This window comes from Wolffia australiana, chromosome 15 (genome assembly GCF_029677425.1).
Source record: "Wolffia australiana isolate 7733 chromosome 15, ASM2967742v1".
Classification (NCBI taxonomy): domain Eukaryota; kingdom Viridiplantae; phylum Streptophyta; class Magnoliopsida; order Alismatales; family Araceae; genus Wolffia; species Wolffia australiana.
In genome coordinates, this window is record NC_135849.1 from 7,624,774 (window position 1) to 7,647,358 (window position 22,585).

General features: G+C 43.5%; 1 protein-coding gene across 2 annotated transcripts; it reads right to left on the minus strand.

The window, feature by feature from the left end:
- Positions 1-7,589: 7,589 nt before the first annotated feature.
- LOC144713170 (uncharacterized) lies at positions 7,590-12,728 on the minus strand. Of its 2 annotated transcripts, XR_013583972.1 has the most exons (13): positions 12,547-12,728; positions 11,876-12,480; positions 10,975-11,135; positions 10,305-10,365; positions 10,072-10,137; positions 9,893-9,978; positions 8,999-9,062; positions 8,700-8,912; positions 8,535-8,600; positions 8,368-8,447; positions 8,169-8,291; positions 7,843-7,945; positions 7,590-7,758 (listed from the first exon to the last, which is right to left on the minus strand). XR_013583972.1 is itself a non-coding variant. In XM_078587678.1 (12 exons), exons 1-11 carry the CDS (start codon positions 12,686-12,688, stop codon positions 8,177-8,179), a joined length of 1,659 nt encoding a protein of 552 aa, XP_078443804.1. In that variant the 5' UTR covers positions 12,689-12,728; the 3' UTR covers positions 7,764-7,945; positions 8,169-8,176. The 2 variants fall into 2 exon arrangements, 1 of the variants encoding a protein (XP_078443804.1); XM_078587678.1 differs by lacking the exon at positions 7,590-7,758 and having other exon boundaries at positions 7,764-7,945.
- Positions 12,729-22,585: the final 9,857 nt, after the last annotated feature.

Below are 22,585 nucleotides of genomic sequence, written 5' to 3' on the forward strand. Positions count from 1 at the left end.
AGGGACACAGGAAAAACTACATGGTATCAGAGCGACATACATGTGCTACCTCTCTTATCCCTCTGTGCTGAGTGTATATTGCCCGTACGATCCTTGTGAGACTGGTGGCGCCCATCTTGCAAACTGCCAGTTTTCTCGATTGTCTAAGGGAGAGCTCCTTTTAGAGCCATAACCCTCCTTTAATTTGTGGGGAGAGCTACTGGATAGAGCTGTATTCCTTATTTTGTGGGAAGAACTCCTGGATAGAGTCATTACCCAGTTTAGCACTTCACCTATTGTTGGAATATTCATTAGAAATATCACTCTTTTGTGTGTCGGTAGTTACCGACCAGCATTTTGCTCATCAAATGGCCTTCGACCTACCCATCCTTTCTCCTGTTCCAGTCCTCTCTTCATCTGAATATACAAAAAATGTTTCCGAACTTCCAAAAATTCCAGAGCTTTACAAGTTAAAAGGCCCAAACCTTCTAGAATGGGCTGACTATGTCAAGATGATATTACTTGGATGGCGCAAGCTTAAACATCTTTCTGATGATCCTCAAAACCCTTCTAATCCTCTACACGAAGGCTGGTTAGAAGCTGATGCATTGATTAAGGGATGGATGTTGGATACAAAAGACACCACTATAGGCCGTCACCTCCTAAGGCTTCCTTCAGTCAAGGATTTATGGTACAGAGTAGATCAAATGCATTCTAAAAGAGATGATAAATCCCACATTGCATACCTAGTGATGAAGTCTATCAGTCTTACTCAAGGTGATATGAGTGTAGTCGAATATGCCTCTACCTTGGAGTCGATATGGAATGAGTTAGACTATTATCGCCCTGTCAAAAACCCAGAATCCGAAGAGCGGTCTCATGTGCTAGAATACCGAGTTCACAAATTCATTGCTGCCCTCAACGCCCAATTTGATACTTGAAGACTATGTTACTGAATAGAGAGATTACACCTACCTTTACTAGAGGAGAGTCGACTGAAATCGTTAGGAGGACATGACCTCAGCACGACGACCACTGCTTTTGGATCCCGGTCCATCAGTCAGAATTCTGCCAATCTGGCTCAGACTGTCTACTGGAGGGGGAACATCCCAAGCTCATCAGAATGCTACGGGAACTGTCAACTAAATAGATGATCCCAAGGCAAAACTTTGGTGTTCATATTGCCAAAAACCCAGACATGTTCACGAGACATGTTGGAAACTACATGGGAAACCTCAATTCAACCCAAGGAATGCCTTCATCAACCCAATTGGAGATAATCCAGCTTGGCACTTTGCTCACAACCAAGGCCTGCTTCCTGGGCCGGTCTCTGATGAAACTGCTTCGGTACAAGGTAAGTCAGCTGCTCCTTCCGTAGCGAGACCAGCCTCAACTACATCAACAGAAGACGTGGAAAAATTGCGCAGGGAACTGGAACAACTTTGACAACTTTTAACTGCCACGTCCATTGCAACTCCATCTGGTAAACTCTCTGCTTGCCTTCATATTTCATCTATTAAAGTACCAGTAGAGAATGTAAATAAGTGCTCATTGCAAGTCAAACAAACCAAATATTGTACTAAACCTGCGGCTTTTACAAGTTTCGATTTTATATCTCCTGCTAGTAATATCGGTCAGTGGATTTTGGATTCTGGTGCGACCAACCATATGACAACCCATAGACAGTTATTCATTGATTATAAACCATTTACTTCGGATAAGAGTGCCCTTAAAGCTAATGGAAATTGAGCTCCTATTACTGGTCTAGGTACCATACTTGTTCCCAGAATCAGGAAATTAGAAAATGTACTTCATGTACCGTGTTTAGCGAACGGCACGTCCGGGACGTGATGCCCCAGACATGACGGAACAGATGACGGAACGTGACGGACGGTGACGTGATGAAATTGTCGTCCCGTCACGCATCCCAGCATATGCAAAAATTCCATCACATTACGTCACACGTCCCTCTGTTGGGCGTCCAGTCACGTCCACGTCACCATGACGGCATCACCATCACTGGTGACATGAGAGAACCCTCCCTCTATTGCTCCTCTCTCTCCTCTCATTCCTCTCTCCCAGTGATGTGCGATTATGTGGGATTTCGGCGACTCTCTCTCCTTCCTCTCTTGCACACTTCTCTCTGTGTCTCTCTCGTTCCTCTCTCTTCAGTCTCTCCCTCTTTCTCTCTTGTCCTTTGTTCTTCTCTCTCTCTCTAGTTCTTCTATCTCCGTCTTTCTTTCTCTCTGCATCTTTCTCTCTCGTTCCTCACTCTTCTCTCTCCCTCTTTCTCTCTCGTTCCTTGTTCTTCTCTCTCTCTCTCTCCCTCTTTCTCTCTCGTTCCTCGTTCTTCTCTCTCTCTCCCTCTTTCTCTCTCGTTCCTCGTTCTTCTCTCTCTCTCCCTCTTTCTCTATCGTTCCTCGTTCTTCTCTCTCTCTCCCTCTTTCTCTCTCGTTCCTCGTTCTTCTCTCTCTCTCCCTCTTTCTCTCTTGTTCCTCGTTCTTCTCTCCTCTCCCTCTTTCTCTCTCATTCCTCGTTCTTCTCTCTCTCTCCTCGCTCTTGTCTCTCTCGTTCCTCTCTCCCTCTCTCTCTCTCTGTGTCTCGTTCCTCTCTCCCTCTTTCTTGTTTCTCTCTCTCTCTCTTGTTTCTCTCTCTGGCATTCTTCTGTAGCTTTCTTGTTCCTCTCTATGGTGCTCTTCTGTAGCTCTCTCGTACCTCTCTGGCGCTCTTGTGTAGCTCTCGTTCCTCTCTCTCCCTCTTTCTCTCTGATGCTCTTCTCTCGCTCTCTCGTTCCTCTCTCTCCCTCTTTCTCTCTCGTGCTATCTTCTCTGTCTCTCGTTCGTCTCACTATTGCTCCTCTTTCTCTCCGGCGCTCTTCTCTTGCTCTCTCGTTCCTCTCTCTCCCTCTTTCTCTCTCGTGCTATCCTCTCTATCTCTTGTTCCTCTCTCTATTGCTCCTCTTTCTCTCCGGCACTCTTCACTCGCTCTATCGGTCCTCTTGTTGAAGATCCTCCATGACTCAGCAGAACTCAGCAGAGGACAAGACGGAATATAGAGAATATAGAACAGGAAGCAGTAGAGATAGGAGGAGCAAGAGGAAAGGGGAAGAAGCTTAAGCTTATAGGAAGCTAGCTGGTCGGTCTTTTTCCCTCGCTCTCTCTCTCTGTTTGTCTCCCTCTCATGATCCTCTCGCTAGTGGCTATGTGTGCCCTTTCGTCTTTCTCTTTTCTATCTTTGTCTATCCTTCCTCTCTCTGTCTATCTATCTCTCTCTCTCGATATTTTGTTCTATCTCTCTCTCCACAAACTCACTCACTCACTCACTCTCTCTCTCTCTCTCTCTCTCTCTCCGTTTGTTGATCTCTCTATATCTCTTTCTATCTTTCTCTTTTAAATTTATTTAGAAATTTAACGTTACGGCCATCATCCGTGACGGCCGTTCCGTCACGTCACGCATCCAGGGCATCTCGCTACTGTCATGTCACCGTCACGTAAACCTCGTCACGCGTCATCATCACCGTCACTACCTCTGAATTCCGTCACCGTCACCGTCACGTCATCCCTCACGTTTCCGTCACAGTGATGTGTGACGTGGCGGATGACTATTGCCGTTCCCTAACCGTGTTTATCTGCTAACCTCATCTCCCTTAGTCGCCTACGAAAGTCCCTTACACATGATTTACTCATCAGAAAGCATGGGTGTTTTCTGGTGAATAAGACGAGAGGGTGGCAGATTGGACTCCTCGCTGAAGAACGACATGGCTTATACTATATCGTGGAGCAGCCACCGGAGAAAGCTATTCCAGTGATTCCGACAGCTCTCCACAGCAACACCACACAGACACACAAGACCATTTTACTTCATCGCTGTCTGGGAGTGTCCATGTTGCGACTTCTATTTCCCCATTTATCTCATGTTCTAAATAGACCTCATTTGGTTTGTGATGCATGTCAAAGGGCTAAGCATACACATGCTAGTTACCCATCTAGTTTTCATCTTTCTCCCTTACCTTTTATGTTAATTCATAGTGACATTTGGCCCATCTCCAACCTCTACTTGTGGTGGGAAGCGTTGGTTCATCACTTTTATCAATGATTGTACAAGGATGACCTGGGTATATCTAATGGCCCATAAGACAGAATCAACCCAAATTATCATTAATTTCTTCCAAATGGTTAAGGTTCAGTTCAACAAAGGGATATTGTGCTTGAGATCAGACAATGCAAAGGATTATACAAATAACAATCTTAAATCATTTGTTGCAACTCAAAGAGTAATCCAAGAGATGACATGTGTCAACACACCCCAGCAGAACGGGGTGGCAGAGAGGAAAAATCGTCATCTTTTAGATGTTGCTAGGGCTCTGATGCTTCAAAGTAATTTACCATAATTCTTATGGGGAGAAGCCTTATTGACAGGTACTCAATTAATCAGTGGCCTACTAAGATCCTGAATGTGGGAAGTCCCATTCAAGAACTTGGGAAACATGTTCCCACAATCCGAATACAATCTGAGTTACCTCTCAGGGTATTTGGATGTGTGGCATATGTACACTTATTCCCCGCCACGAAATTATCTCCACGTGCACTGAGGTGTGTAGTTCTAGGTTACTCACTCACCCAGGAAGGATATATGAGCTATGACCCCCTCGGGAATAAATATTATGTTACAAAAGATGTCACATTCTATGAACAACAATACTATTTATGGATTAACTGGACATAACTATGGAGGTCCCATCGAGATTGGAGCAATTGAGGGTAACTCATCACTTGAGGGGGAGCGTAGCTTGGATCGAATTCCTTCTACACTACAGAGTGCCCCTTGTGATACAGGGACAATCCAAAAAACCCTTGAACTCATCCAACCTACAGTCAAGATCTAGGGCAAGGTATGGACAAATGTATTTGAGGAAAAGGCCACAACTTAGCACAATGAATGTGCCTCCGGCTGATCCTCCTTTAACAGTGACTCCTAACAAATCTTATGCCCTTCTCAACCAACTTGTGGGTGACAGAGGAAAATCACCCTATCCCCTTCACAAATATGTTTCTCTACAGAACTTGTCGACTCTGTATCAAGCATACATCTCCAAAGTGGGGTCCATTAGGATTTCTACAAATGTATCAGAGGTGAGTCAAGATCCAAATTGGAAAGCTGCAATGGACACAGAAATGTGAAATGAAGCTCTAACTAAGAATGGAACGTGGACCATAGTTCCATTACCCGCAGGAAAGAGACATGTAGGTTGTCGTTGGATTTTCACAGTAAAATATCAATAGAATGGAGATATAGAACGATACAAAGCCAGGCTAGTAGCTAAAGGATATACACAACAATATGGGATTGACAGTGAGGAAACCTTTGCACTTGTGGCCACAATGACTACAGTACGAATGTTAAGGGATGGAACCTGCACCAGCTTGTCGTCAAAAAGCCTTTCTCCATGGAAATCTGGAGGACATCTATGTGCAAATCCCACCGGGATTCAAGAATGAACAAAATCAGAATTTAGTCTGTAAATTGAACAAAACCTTGTACGGACTTAAACAGTCTCCAGGAGCCTGGTTTGGCGAATTAACAAAAACTATGAAATCCATGAATTATCAACAGAGTAATGGGGACCATTCACTATTTGTAAAACATTCTCCAAAGGGCATTGCTTTATTACTTGTATATGTAGATGGCATGATCTTGACTAGAGATGATACTGCAGAAATTCAGCAATTGGATGAATGACTCTCCATGGATTTTGAGATCAAGAGACTGGGTAGATTAAAATACTTCTTAGGAATGGAGGTTGCTTACTCCCCGCAAGGCATTGTACTCTCTCAATTAAGATATCTACTAGACCTATTGCAAGAAACTGGCTTATTGGGTTGTAAACCAGCCCTTACACCTGTTGACCCCTATCATAAACTTGATATGGCAAAGGACAGTCCACCAGTAGATATAGAACACTATCGAAGAATGGTCGGTAAATTACTCTACCTAACCCACACTCAACCTGATATTTCATTTGCAGTCGAATTTGTTAGTCAATTTATGCAAGACCCAAGGGAAGTCCATGACAGAGCTTTTCATAGCATACTTAGATACCTGAAGGGTTCCCCGGGACTTGGCATATTTTTAAAATCAAATACTACTATTGACATTGAGGTTTACACTGATGCTGACTATGCAGGTAACATTGTCGATCGACGATCCACGTCAAGGTATTGTGCTTTCCTTGGGGGTAACCTTATAACATGGAAAAGCAAAAAGCAAGCGGTCATCTCTAGATCACGTGCAGAAGCAGAACTTCAGGCCTTAGCTTTGGGAATTTGTGAAGCATTGTGGATCAAACATGTACTGGATGACCTGCCAATTCATCGGACCAAGCCCATAATGCTGATGTGTGATAATCAGTCGGCAATAGTGATCGCTCACAATCCAGTTCATCATGCACGCACCAAGCATGTTGACGTCGACCGACACTTTATCCAAGAAAAATTAGAAGGCGGGATCATCAGCACTTCTCATGTCAAGTCTAGAGAACAATGTGCTGATCTTCTTACAAAAGGGATACATAGCCTGTTGATGAAGAAACTTCTTTTCAAGGTCGGAATGATAAACATTCATTCCCAGCTTGAAGGGGAGTGTTAGATTTCAAAAGCTTGAGGGGGAGCTATTTCTTTTCCCAGCTCTTTTATTTCTTTTTTCCATATGTAATCCCCTTGTAGGATTATTTTGACATACGCCCCTGTAATGTCTCTTATTTTTGACGTTGTAAAGGGGTTCGATTTTAAAGATCCGAACCCAATATGTATCTCTATAAAAAGGGTCTCTCCCATATCAAATAATGCAACGGGAATTTTCTCTTTACTTCCTCTTCCTCCAAGTCTTTCTCGTCCTTCCTCTTGCTCTTTGATGCCCTAACCAAGCACGCCTGGAAAAGCTTTGGGAGAGAGATCCAAGGGACGCAGGAAAAACTACAGGTTTTGATCCAATCTGACCAATTACCATCGCTCAACAATTGAGCAGCTCTGCTTTTTGTTTTTTGAAACAAGTATTGAGCAGCTCTGCTAATAGGCTTCCAATGCCATCATCCTCTTTCTCTGTCTCTGTTCGTCTCCCGTATTTCTTAATTAGATTATGATGCCAAGTTATCTCAGGCGCATTTGTCATGAGGAGTCAAACCAAATGGTCGAGTTTTGAAGGGTATAATGTAAGGAAAGTAAGTTAAAAAGTACCTTGAACAAATTATGCCTATACTTTCTCAATATGTGCACAAGGCAGCTTTAGGTTCCAAAAAATGAAAACTATACACAGGTTTTTCACTTCATTACAGTATGTGATTATTAACAAGATGTGGCAAAAGTTTTCATTGCTGTTGACTCCAGAAAAATTGTCACCCCAACGAAAGCTAGCTTGGTAAACAAGCATACAGTATTCCCTTTTGTTCCACTATTTCAGAAAAAATGAAGCTTCACATTCATTCATTCTTTGTGCACAGCTTTAGAAGAAGCCCATAAAGTAGTTGGAAACAAAGACGAAATGTTATTTTCCCGAAGGGTGTACGTCGCAAACAAGTGGGTGTCATTTTTTGTTATTTCTTTAGACATGAAATATATCTCAACGAAATTGATGGTATATATGTATTAAAGTCTATCTAAAATATATCAAAAAGGATATAACAAAAAAGTATCTTACTTTTTATAATTGTCCCTCACTTGAGAGGTTTGTTCTTTTCTATCTCAGCTCTCAGAAAAGAGAATGTGTTTCCCGAGGCTCTAAGACCTGCATGATAAAAAAAGTGCTTGCGGTTCTCTCCATTTTTCCAATAAAAGAGAAACTACGAGCAAGGTTCGTCAGGAAAATAACCTGCATGTTTGGCCATCATGATTTTACATTTGTGCAATCTTGTTGCACATTGCTTGAAAAAGCAATCCAAAGAGTTCCAGCCACTCCACGTCGGAGGACAAGTCTGAAAGGCAACCCATAGAACTTTAATTAGGACATCATATTTTATTTAGAACGTGATGTTCCTTTTGAAAGAGTGGTACCCTTGAGCAAAAATACAAAAATAACCCTCTGGATGACAGAAACGATGGAAATACTCCTGAGGGGAGGTTCTAGGGTCTTATCAAGTTTCAAAACCTGCAGACTTTAGACCAAGCGCAAATTAAAGAAAAGAAAAATATACGCACCTCACAGCCTATTTATAACCTAATTCCTTCAGCAGATGTCGGTAGCTCCGTCCTCGTATAAGTCGGTGCCACTTGAACATCATCTTCTCAAGAAATCCCATCTTTAACTTCTCTTGGACGAGCCTAGAGTATGGCAAATAACCTTAGCAAATAAAATTAAAATGTATCAATTCAACGGGCAAAGCTTTGAACACTTTACCATCGGACCAAGCACCTCTGGATTCCTCGACTGACTGGGCGAACGAATGAAGGATCTCGTTGCATGTATAATAAACCAACCTAAAAAGATGAAAGTTCAGATATGATGGTCCATGATGTAAAGTTATCAATTTAATCGCGACCAAATGATAGGACCAAATATGGTACCTCCAGCATGGCTATGGCAGATGGGTCATCCAGTATTTCAAGGCTAGAGTCCGCGAGATAATTCAGCTACACGTGGAAAAAGAATACAGAATAAACTTGATTATCTGGTGAAATCAAAATGCAATAGATTTCAGAAGGAATGTCAGCTTTCATTAAGAGTATTACCCCAAACTGGGCGTTAACCAGGGACTGGACGAAGTCCATGAGATTGATCTTAGCCCATCGCAATGATTTGATGGGATCACTTGAACGAGGAGGATGCCTCCAGGGAGCTCCAAAGTGGAGCCTGCAGTCTGCAACCTTCCCATTGCGCACGTCTTCAGCAAACTTCTTGAGAATATCCAAGGCCGATTCCATAGCCGAGTTGACTACAGTCACCTGAGAATACCCTCGAAAGGAAGAAATGAAACAGACTCAACTGGAACCATGACTTTTACTCATCTCAAGCTAGTAGATTGACCTACCTGCAGATGGGCCAAATATGCGTCTACAAGGTCTTCAAAGTTGCTCCCACTCTCACCTGTCACTCTGAACGTTCGCAGTAAACAGTGCACGGTCATGCACCCAGTCACATTGTGTTAAAACACAAATGTTTCATAAAAAACTGCAGTACAAAATGTTCAAGCCTCCACATATTCAGATTCTGGAGAAGAATCACTCTGACATCGATTGGGTTCAAATATTTGGATATATTCCGATGGTTATCTATTTGAATCGAAGGGAATTCGTGGGAAAAGAAAGCTGATGTGAGATAGAGGAAGAAAATACGACCTCAAACGAATTTGACTCAAGTAATCTAATAACCATATCCAGATCAAGAAAAGAAAACTGCTACAATTATTTGGAAGACTTATCATTATGAAGGAAATGAACCACTCCCATGCCAAAACTGGGTCCGGATTACCATTGGGCCAGGCCCAGCCTAACAACCATAGAGTGCCTCTCTCTCTCTCTCTCTCTCTCTCTCTCTCTCTCTCTCTCTCTCTCTCTCTCTCTCTCTCTCTCTCTCTCTCTCTCTCTCTCTCTCTCTCTCTCTCTCTCTCTCTCTCTCTCTCTCTCTCTCTCCTCGGGGTTTCGCTAAGAGTGCCATGTAATTGACGACTAAGGTTTCCTTGTCAAGATTTTGGTTGTTTTCTGGATCTCTTTCCAACGATAAGAATGTGGGTTGTATCTACATTCTTATTGTGTCTTCTTTGATTGGTCCTCAAGAAATGATTAAGACTATGCACCGTCTTTAGGGCCAGCCATACAGATCCATCTGCCACATTCATAGATCACATTCATAGATCACATTCATAGATCACATTCATAGATCCTTTATTAATAGAAAGAGCATGAAAATGGAGAACAGCACTTACTCCAAGGAAGAACTTTGTTGCATTAGCGCGTGCAGTTCTGAAAGATGGCGTGGATTCGGACCAATTACTTCATCTATTACTTTCCACTAGAAAAAAAGAGAGAATTTCATTCCAAGGGATAAAAACTTGAGAAGATAAAAAATTGGAAAAAAAACAAAATAGTGTAAAACAAGTCCAACCTCGGATTGGCTGAAAAACTGAGGAACCATATGGAGTTTAGCTTCCTGAGGGGTCCAGCCAAATGTCTACACATACTTGGGCAGAGAAAGAATCAAATGAATGAATTACACAGTGAATCATGAACATTGATATGTAAAGATAGACAAGAAAAGTTACAATCCTTCAAAACAGTGATTGAAATAATATTCAGCATCAAAAGAAAGAAGATATAAAACGAATTAAAATATCTTACCTCACGAGATATGAAGACATTAGAATATCCGAAATCAACATAGGCTTGACAGGAGTAATAACTGAAGACATCAGAACGGTCATTAGCTTTTATAAGTAGAAAAGAGAAGATGAAAACATCCACCTGAAGCCACAAAAAATAGAAATGTTTGAAGAAGTCTTGTCCTAAAGAAGCTCATATTGATCTTTTAAGAATAAAGCTAAAATGATCACAGATCTCCGGCTACTTCATACAAAGCGACAATAATGCACATCTATTCTAAAACATTGATGGAAAATTCATGTCTCTAGGTAAAAAAACTAGCGAAAATTCGTGCCATTGGGCCTAGAATATCTAAATTCAATATCCACTTCAGGAGAGAAGTTAATATTCACGAGAAAAGTTAGAGAGGAAAACCTCATCAATAACCAAAGATTAACCGGTGAAATGAATAAAAAACCAATCCTTACCTAGAAGAACGAATATGTTATATAACACAACGGCCTCTGAACTTTGCATATTTTCAGAACGTGAAGAACACAAATCTGTATATAAGGAAGAAATCTTCACAAAGTACTTCGAATAAAAAATATGCCTATCAGAAGTGATAAAAATCTGTATAAAAATTCCCCCCCTTCTATTTCATCATAAAAGTGATAAAAATAGAGGTGGATTCAAATTAAGAACTTGCCTATCAGAAGTTATCAGTATAACGGGTATAGACTTTTCATTAACACCCAAAGCTATTAATCTCCACAGAAAGCTGTCATGGTACATTGGGGCAGAAACAGTTGAGTCATCATCCAATGCTGCCTGGCGCAATACCTCAATGTTATTAATGATCAACTTTGGCTGCAACAAAAAGCGAACACAAATTAGATCCTCAATCAAGAACTAATTACCCATACCATTTTTTTCCCTACATCCAACAGCTTGATGCACTCAAGACTTAAGAATCTACAGTCCAGCATTGGAAACTTAAATAATCATGAAGTTGATAGCGACAGAGGATTTGCCTCCATATATTATGCCTTTCCATCAGATAATTTGTTAGAGTCCTGATGTGATAACCAATTCTTGAAAATCGTAGGTTTAAAAATACCCTCTTGTAAGGTCATTAGATAACCTTTTTGATGAATGATCATTTTGTGGTTTCTTGGTATGAATAGCTGTATCTGGCTGTCGTGAGGGCAAGAAGTCCCGATTCGGAGGTTCTTAGGGGTTTGTTCACCTATAACTCTCTCTTATTCTCTCTTACCTCTTCCATCTTTCCCATTGTCCTCTCTCTCCATCGCCCCCTTTCTTAATTTCGTTAGATCTCCATGGGGATCGTAACATACTTCCAGAGAGATCAAGGGTTATAGTTGCACAATAGTCTTTCTATATCACCAAATGGCAAACTAAAGAAGACTTCCGACAAAAAAAAATGTGATCACGTTTTCTTTCCCAAAAACGAGATACGGAAACCGAAGAAAAATAACTCCTACCACTGTTTGAACTTCAAATTTCTAAACTGCCGGAATGGAAAGAGAAAAAAAACCAAAATGTAATTCCAATTACTTCGAGTACAACATCTGAGAGTAGCAGCATACCTGAAAGTGGTCGACTTCAGCAGCATTAGACAAGAGCTCGATCAGGATGCAGGGCCAGTCTGTGGCAGATCTGGCTAGAGACATCGAGTACCTTCCTGTGCGGTTCAAGTGACGAACAGCCTCTCCACGCCATTGCTGATGGAGTCTGACGATCTCCTTGGCCAACTTCAGGGATAGAACAGCCTCTCTGATATAAGAAATCTCCTCCACAGTATTGCCCGAATTACCAATCAGAGAATCCCCAATGCAAGCGTCGACCTCCCGCCCATCAATTTTCGAAGAAACCGCGAGAACAGCCCTAGACCAGAGCGCAGAAATCGACATCTTCTCATCGCGCCGGCCAATCACGCGGCAGAGCGCGGAGCGAAGGCCGTGCCACTTGTTGAGCGTGGAGAACACGTCTCGCCCGCCGATGCAGCCGAGGCGAACTCCCCGCTCCACCAAACTCTCCAACGCGGACTCCAGATCGGTGGAAACTGAAGTTAGGGTTCGAGGATCGCCGGAAGATGACCAGGAAGCCCAGGGCTTGGGCAATGGCGGATCGGAGCGGGCGAAATCGAGGTAAGCGGCGAGGTGAGGGCCATGGTTCCACTCTCGGAGAAGACCTGGAAGAATCAAGAATCAACAATGGCGGAGATCGAGGGAGGAGGAGGAGAAGGGAGACGACTGACGGTGGAGGAGAAGGGAGGATTTGCCGACGCCGCGGGGGCCGTGGAGGAAGAGGGGTTGGTGGACGCGGTGGCGCTGGGCGTGGTTGTTGAGCACGGTCTCGAGCAGCGGCCTCGGCACGATCTTCCACGCCGGCTTCCCCATCCTCGCTGCTCCTCCGCCCCGAGCTCCGCGACCTCGTTCATGGCGGACGCTCTCCTCCGCTTCTCAGGGTATTTATACTGATCCTGAGCTTGATGGTTGACGGAACGGTTGACTAATACATGGATGACGATACGAGTAAACCGTAACGGTTGACGAAAGGGATGACGCAACGAGTAAACGGAACAGTTGACGAAATGGATGACGGAATGAGTTAACGCAACGGTTGACAAAAGGGATGACGCAACGAGTAAACGGAACAGTTGACGAAAGGGATGACGGAATGTGTAACGGAACAGTTGACGAAAGGGATGTCGGAACGAGTTAACGCGTGGTTGACGAAATGGATGACTGAATGAGAACATAACGGTTGACGAAAAGGATGAGGGAACGAGTTAACAACCAGTTGACAAAATGGATGATGGCATGAGTTAATAACTGGTTGACAAAATGGATGACGAAACGAGTTGACGCAACGGTTGACGAAAGGGATGACGGAACGAGTTGACGGAATGGTTGACGAAAGGGATGACAGAACGAGTTTAAGGAACAGTGAGGAAAAGGATGACGGTACGAGTTTACTAAATGATGACGAAATGGATGAAACCATATCCTATTTATACTTCTTGGGTATTTTCATAGAACCTTCGAACTGTAAGTATATCTTATAACATCCAAAAAATCATTTGTGCTTATAAGGCTATGTATCAATCTAGTGAATGACTCCAATAATCTAATAAACTTTTTTGGCCTTTCAAATTAATTAAATATATCATTATATAGATTAATTAGTGACATATAGATTTAATCTGATCTATAGGTGTCGAGTCTATAGCATGTGGGGTGCTAAGCTACACTTCATACTTTAGAAGATACAAAGGAGTGTGTTTTGATGCACTTATGGAACATGTTTGTCATTGATTACATGTGCATATAGTCCATCATCCATTGGACACTCCTATGATAGCTTAGTGTATGGTCAACTATTAAACATGATCGATCATCCGAGTTAGCACTGATGTGTCCAGAAATCATTAGAGAACTATTCTTTGACAGTTTACTATCTTGCCTAAGGACTTCATTGCATCATGTTTCTTGAAGTTTCTCCTCTTATACCGACGGCAAATGATCCTAATCTGACCACTTGATCATCTTCGTAAACTTTTTGATGCACCCAACTAGTGTTGTTTAGAATTTCATGATTAAGAGCTCATAGGTCATAGCCAAAGTGATATAGAATGACAGCCAGGATCGAACGACGTTCTGGCAACAATTTGACGGGAGAATGTTGTTAGAAATGCAAATGCTAATGCGACGAGAAGAGACAATGAGAAGTAAAAAAGTTGAGAGTCGAAGGACACCAACGACCCCAGAGTCACATCACGAGAGGCCCGGGAATGCCACTAGGCTACTAATCCAATGACTCAGTCGCCGGGTTGAAGGCCGACATCGCAAGCATGACTACTGTTGCTAGAGTGTGCAACCTTGATGAGTACAACCGAGGATGTACTGATAAAAGTACTACCTCTCAGTGCAAAATTCCCACCTACGTCTACCTTAATCCCAAGGTGGAGACATGTTCAAGAGGTACTGAAAGAAATACAAGAACACTTAAAAGCGTCAGCCATGCACGTACCTGTGGGCTGAAGCCCGATTGGTCGTGACGATGACAGCTAGAGTCCAGCATGCAATTCTGACACCATCAGCAGCGTCGTGGTCAAGCGCAAAGGCAAAAATCAGGCAGCCAGTTCAGCGGGCGGTGGCTAGGGTAGCAATGCGAACGGCGGCCAAACAGTAGTGTGGACAACACAGCTGGTGGTGTGTGGGCAGCGGCGTAGGTGGCGCACGGGGGACAGTCTGAGCGACATGGGTAGTGGCAAAGACTACGGAGAGGCAGTAGAGCGATCAGTGGCGCGGGTGGTGGTGCAGGCTAAGCACGAGTGGCGACAAGGTTAGTGAGCGGTTGGTATGAGAGATGGTTTTTTATGATTTATGCGTGAGTGGTGGCGCAACTGGTGATGGCACAAACGTTGGCGTGATCAGTGGTCACTTTCTCTAGCAGCACGCGCGATGGTGCAGCGCGATCAACGATGCTATCTTCTCCTAGCATGGGATGGCGGCGATTGAGTCTCTGCAATGTGGCACCCTTGCGTCAGGTCAGCAACGGTGTTGGATCCCATTGGCGATGCAGCACTAGAGGCTAGTGACGTGGTGACTACACGAAAACAGAACAAATGGTTGGCTCCCTAGTAGCTTGGCAAGCTTGGCACGAATGACGGTGTGCTCAGCAATAGAGGAGGCGCGATACAAGGATGTGCAGCAGCCTGCAGTTCGTCAAAACTTTGACGATAGGAGTTCGGTGGCATGGTGGTTTTGCACTATTGGCGGCAACCCTTACGCTTGGTGATGTGGGATTGCCAGCACGATCTGCTCCTCACAAAGGGTGGCTATTGTTGAGTCTCGGTGGTGCCCTCCATCAGGTCGACGACAATGCCACACTAGAGGCTAGTGGCATGGCAGCAACGTGGATGGTTGGCTCCGCGGTGGTGCAGCGAGCTTGACATGAACAACGCCGTGCTTGGCAATGGAGGTGGCAAGGTACCGGGCTGCACAACAGCTTGTAGTTTGTGGGGACTCAAGCAATAGAAGTTCTGATGGCGCACGCCATCTCGACCCAACGAAGGCATCATCCGAGCCGCCCCCATCATTGTCGACTGCCCGCTGATACGCGTCCAGCCGACCGGCATGCCAAGGTGCCAATGAAGACACCCGACGCCAACAGCCAAGGTGAATTATGCTCGCTTTTATCGTGTTTTGATTTCTTTAGTGTTCTTTGTTAGTCGCGCTTCTGTTTTCTCGATCTCGTCCAGTCGTTTCGTCGAGTCGACAACCATCCATCGTTTTGTCCATTGTGTCTTTGTCGTTATGTTGGGAAGGGTCCGTAGTCGTTTGGACCCCCCTCCCCCCTTTCCCCTTCTTTTTATGTTTTATTTTCTCTTGTTTTTGTAATGGGGGGGCCATTATATGAGGGCACCTCTATTTGGATTACCCCTTCCACCCCACCCCCCTCTTAAGGACCCATTAGGGTGCATTAATTTCCCTAATTAAGGGAAGAGTGGCACCCTAATGCACTCAGACCAGGAAGTATCGAATGATTGTTTTTTTTTGTTCTTCTTGGTCTCACCCTTGAGAGAAAGAAAGAGGGAAGAAGAGGAGGGACGACGAGGAGAAGAATTGTGGGAGGTAGGAGAGAAAATTGACTAGGGGAAAGGTGAAGTCCTGTCCTCTCGTGGTCTAAATTAGCTCTCTCGATCCCCCCCTCCATCGCCGCAGGAGTCACACTTTCAGTTTCACCATCCGCGCGTCTACGCCAGGTGATGGGTTAATCGTGATTGCGCATGCGGCTGTCACATCAGGGGAATAGGTGATGCTCCCAACCTTGTCGAGGTCAACCCCGGTGGTTACTACAGAGGCTAAGACTGCGGCAGCTGCCAGGACTCAGCATGCCAAGTTTGGCACGGTGGTTCCTTGGTCGAGGATTCTGCCACCGCACGACTCCGACTAGAAATGCTCGCTAGTCGGCGAGAATAACCGTCCTCGACCAATTGGCTCGAGCGGAGTGCATCTCCAACCCCAGCTATTTGATTGAGGAGGTTTGTTGCTCGATGGGTCAGCTTCCCGTTGCTCTGACGGGCCTCAGTCGCCATTCCTGGCGAGGTCAACTGACCATTGCTAGGGACCCTCGCCCAGGCAAGTGGAATCCCGTTGAGTTCTCCTAGTTCCCACCCTTCCCCTTGTAAGTGGCCAGGATCGATCTGTGGAATCCCGCGTCCAGCCAGGTGGAGCCCTGTTGAAGAACGTCTGTTTTTCCCACCCATTCCCCTTTGGGTGGCCAAATCTGACATTTGGGACCCCTCGCACGGCCTGGTGGAGATGTTCCATGGCTAGTGCAGTAACCTACTTGGGTGTGCGCCAAAACCCACGGCCACACTACTGTTGTTGTTGGAACCCGCACCAATTTGCCGCTCTAGCATTGTTGCCTGAGCCTACCTCGGACATTGTCCCACGCCGGCATACCCGAGGATGTGCCCAATTGGAACGGCAAAGTGCTTGGCGATTATTTGCACCTCTCTCTCTTCCCCCAACCACTCCCGTGCCACACCGGCGTGGCCGGTCGAGCTACGACGTTCCTCTCTGGCACCTCTCCTCCTCACCTGCGCCGGTTGCCACAACTGACGAAGACTTTGCACACGAGCCACGCGTCGACGAGGTACGTCGTCCTCCACTGCTCGTTATATTATTCCTTATAGTATATTTTCATATTGGCTCCACCGCGTTCGGACTAGATAGGTGAGAGAGAATTGAGAGATAACTACGAGAATTTGAGTGTCTTTGCCTGTATGGACGAGCCCGTCCGTTATGTGTGGACCCCCATACGGATTGATTCCGTTCGGCGCCATAGTCGCCTTCGTCCCCTCTAACGAGGCTTGAGAGGCCACCGTCGCCATCACCCGGTGACCCCTTCAGAGCTCAGAGTTTGGCACTCTCCCTTGAGTCGGGGCCTGCAAGTACGACACATAGGCGCATCATTTCATTGTAGTTACATTACCCATTAGGGTTATCCATCGAACAATGACAATGTCGACGTCTGACATCACTATCTCAATATCCGAGCATCCACTCGGCACCGATAGGACGATGTCCTAGGTGACGTTCGGCATCAAGTTCCAACAGCATGGTGGCTTTCGACAATCATGGCGGCGCTAGTGGCATTAGGTTTCTTGACAAAAGGGCTAACAGGGAAAATGGCAAAAGGGGAAAATGGTAAAAAATAGGCATTCATCTTTTTAGATGTTCTTCGTCGATATTTTTCTCTCTTTTCAAAGGGAATACCCCTCCCTTACTTCCCAACCCAAGAGGAAAAAAGGGAGAAGGCCCACATATAGGGTCTTGTGGACCCCTAGAAGATAGATGCCCACACATAGGCCCATACACATTGGCCCAAACACAGGAACACATGGGTCCAAACACGTTAACAAATACAAAACACACAAACACCTTGGCCCGTATACAAGGCCTACAAACAAAGTCCCAAAATTATGAATGAAGATAACATCAACCTCCAAGGGTGATGTCGGATGCCGTCGATGGCGTTGTCCGACGGGTAAATTCACTTGAGTAAATGTAACTACGTGGATGAGTATGTCCAAAATAGAGTGTATGTGCAGCGCCGATGAGTGGGAATTCACCGAGCTCTGAGCTCCGATTCGGCAGCCAGTAACGATGAAGATGACCTTCTGATCCTCGTCGGAGCGATGATGGTGACTACGGCGCTGAACGGAGTAATTCCGTAGGGCTCACACGTAATGAACAGGCTCGGCCTGTACCTAGAAAGACGCTCAACACGTAATTTCTTGATAATTTTCTCTCACCTATTTCTAACCCGAGCGCAGAAGAGTGTAGTCGAAAATATACTGTAAGACGTAATTTAACTGACGAGCGAAGGGACGGTGTACCTCATTTGTGGCATCACTCGTCGTCGAAGTCTTTGTCACGTATTGGCACAGGCAGATGCAGTGAGAGGGAGAGTGTCGGAGGAGGGTGATAATAGCTCGATGGTTGGCGATGGCGCAACGTAGGAGCAGGCGACGGAGGCTGGAGGCAAGGAGAAGTGCAACGATTGAGCAGATCAAGCGAAGAAAGTGTGGTGCGTCCGGTGTGACAGCCTGGATGGCGTGTATGGTGCCAAAGGATGCACGTGCAGAACAAGAACGGAGTAGCACGACACGGAAGCAATTGACATAGAAATGGCAAGTATCGTGCAAGATGCCAGTGCAGTTGATCGGGTGACGGATAGTCAAGCAAACAGCCAGACAGCCAAGCTAACACCACACCTATCAAGCTGTTACATGACCAATGCGACTGGTTGTGCGGGAATCCTGACGCTCTTGAGCGACGAAAACTCGGTCACGCTTAACGCCTGGTGTACGGCACGCTTCGATCGTCCTGGCACAAATTCATGCCTGAGTTGGGTCAACGATATTCGGCGATCCACGTTGAGTGAGATGGATCCACAGAGTTCCATGAGCGGTGAACCACAGTCGGCAATGATGCAAATTTGTGCTCGAGTTGGGTCAACGACATCCGGCAATCCACTTTTTGCGAGACGGATCCATAGAGTCCTACTGAATGGTGAACCACAGTCGGTGGTGAAGCGGGTCACCCAATCATCCGATAGGTAGAACGTGCGAGCAACGATCAGATACTTGAGGGTTGTGCCGATCGTCCTTTCTCAAAGGGACGGCGTGGTCTGATGCAAAAATAAAATGCCCACGGTTTGACCGCACGCGCGCAACAGCATACCGACGGTCTAACCTTGGTTGTAGCGAGCGGTATTCCCTTTTCCCTCTTCTCCTTCTTCTTCTCTTTCCTCTTCTTCCTCTTATCCTTCCTTCTCCTTTCCTTTCTTCTCTTGGGTGAGACCAGGTACACGAAGTGTAACTGCAACCAACTTGTAAATTCTAGATCTAAGATTGAACGTGGGGCCATCATGGCCTTATATAGGGCCATGATGGGCCCCTTACAATGGGTCCAACACGGGAAGTCCAATAAGAGACCCCCCTTTTAAAACACAAATAAAGGACATAGGAGATGAAATGACGTGAAAATAAAACAATACAAATGAAGACGAAAACACAATGATACGAGCGCGCACGTGCTCTACCCGGGGTATTTAAACCCGGGCGTCTTCACGGATGCTTTGGTGTGCTGGTCGGGCTGGGCACAGACTGTCGGTGATGCTGATGTCGATGAAGACGGCTTCGATGACGTGTTGTCGATGACACTTAGGCGCGCTCCATCAAATGGCCCGTCAACTAGGCTGAATACTTGAAGCCCAGGTCTTTCACCCATGCCTTATCTCCTTGAACTGGTTGAGACCAGATCTTCGGAGCTAGATGGTCTCCATCACAAAGTATAATTTTCCATCCACAAGATGTCTTTGGTGTCTTAGGTCTAAAAACCACTTACACAATTGTGACGTGAATCAATCTGATTGACAGTTCAGTAAGGGATCGGTACGGATCAATTTAGTGAACACTTTCCACTAAAGAGCACCCACTGTTCATCTTTAGTGTCTCCACACTAACAGCTAGAGGACTGGTCATACTAACCATATGAGTGAGACTATATAGTGTTATTCTCTCTAAATATTTTGTTATCCTTCTCGAGTATCTTTCAAAAATGAATAATTAGAATATATGCTTAAATAATAGTGATCTCTGTAGTAAAATTGCATCATAATTCACTAAGTATGATGGCATACTCAGAGACTTCATTATAAGGATTTCAAGTGCACTATACTACATACATTGTATTAATGAACATGTAATGAGATATTGAACATGTAATTGGCTTGACAGTCACATATATTTTCCTCCATGTGATGTTCATCATCAAAGGTCTCCAAGGGCACATGGACAATGTAGTTTAACAGATCCAAGAGGGAATATTTTTCTCATATGTTAGGCATTTTTGTGAAGGAGATCGCTCTAATATGGCTATTGCATGCAAAGTGGTGCAATGCAAGCTGGCACAATACGTAGACCTCTTGTGGGCAAACAAAGCAATCATTGTAATGGCATTAATGGAATCATTCCATAAAGGCTCCATCCTTAGTGGGAGGATCAAGAAGATAAAAATCACCTATATCAAATCTCTTTCCACATGAATCATGAGCAGATGTTATGCCTCACTTTATTGAATCTGAGAACTTTGAAGTATGTGAGTTGGACTCTTCGCTATGGTGCACTATGTCATAAGTCCATTGTGCATAGACTTCTATGAGATCAAGAATGTAGGGGTTTTATTACATATCCTACAAAATTCATGCCTGGTGTGGAAATTTTTATGCCACTATCTTGCTGAACACGCGTAAGAGAGAAACACCCCCCCTTACTTGCTTTTATTACAATATAACTATAATTTGTTTTTACGATGAGTGCTCATGTGGAATGAATTTTCTCTACGGGAACAAGCTATCATCACATACAAGAGAGTATGCTTATTGCCAGTAATCATTCAAAAATTCATAACGGTGAAATCTCAGCGTCGTACGCATAATAAGCACTAGTACATTGATGTCAACATGGGCATTGATGGCAAGGATGACAAAATGGTGCCACTGCATATTGTCAATGTTTAATCTCTTATAAGCCTAGCCATGCAATGTATTTTTTAATAACCGTCCTTTTTTTTCGTTATCCTTGACTGCGCAATTGGTGACCTATTCAGTAAAAATCTTTGATAGACTGGTCTTGGAATCATTGAAACTCAACAGCAACGGTTAATAGTATTTGGCATGAGGAATGTGGAAGAAGCATTTATTTCTGCCAAAACAATTGTTGTCAAAATCATGAGTATGATGATAAATTATACTTATTTCTACTCCTCCAACAAACAAATTATTCCTGATTGAATTGATTATATAAAATCAATAAAATATCCAGTGGATAAATCAATTGGGTAAAATGACAAAATTTTAAAGTGAATGAGCATCATTGGTATAACAACTACAATATCGAGAAAATGAATCTAACAGGTCAAATTAAAAACTAACATGTGAATGAATCAATCGAGTAAAATTCCTAAATGATCAAGTGAATAAATCAATTGGGTAAATTTCAAGTGAATGAATTAATTGGGTAAATTAATTAAAATATGAAATGAATGAAGCCACTGGGTAAATTTACTATAATTCATTCACTCGATAATTATAAATTACTACCTTTTAATAAATACTAACGCATGAAATAAATCCATTCACTCGAATATCCATCATAATTAGTGTTTAATAAATACTAACACACATAAGTAATGAATTCACTTGATGATTAACAATCATTAGTTTTTAAAATACAAATTCATATATTGCTAGGGGACAGGATATATAATTAGATGATTTTTTTTGCTTAATCACAATATGAAAATGATGAAAACAAGTCTGGGATGGACTACATTTATAGTTTCAAGTGACTTTAGTTTCAGTGATGTAAATAAAAACAACACTATGATTTCAATTATGACACAGACCAATGCGTGTTTGTATGGTGATATCTAAATTAAAAAGATTGCAAATATTTTTAATCCAATGAAAGTTTATCAGAGATATTCATTGTAAATCTTTAAATGGGTAAAATTAGAGAATTAAGCAACTCATTCTGTTGAAGCAATTTAACAAATACTCACATGTTGAATTAATTTATCAACATGAAATTATCAATTAATAGTTTTTATCATACAAATCCCTTGTCAACTAAGAAACAAAAAATCTAAATATGATACTAATTTTTTAGCTCAATCACATTATGGAGATGATGATAAAAAGTCCGAGATGGACCATATTTAGAGGAAACACAAAATATAAAAAATAATTTAGTAGAATCAATATTTTATAATGATAAATAATTTAGTAAAATATAGATAAATATAATATATTATTGTATTACATTAATAGTAAAATTATGTGTCAAATTATGGCCCAAAAAACACAACCCATTACCGAGGTAAGTCTAGACCTGAGGTCAACATCTACGGGAGACTCAAAGATACAAACCCAGCATTGAGCTTAAATGGACATTGCACACCAAAGTTTATGGAGTACATGGTAGTAGGTATTAGACATGCATTTCAAAAAGTTAACAAATTCGCATGACTTATACAAACCCTGTTTTTTTTCTTCCATATGGGACAATGTATCACGAGACAAAGCAACTGATATCCGGCTCTCGAATATCGATATCGGGCTATTGGATACCAAAGATGGTACCAGAGTCCCCCCGGTCCGTAGGCTGACGATATCTGTCCCGATATCTGATATCACGCAGGTTTCCGGTATCTGTC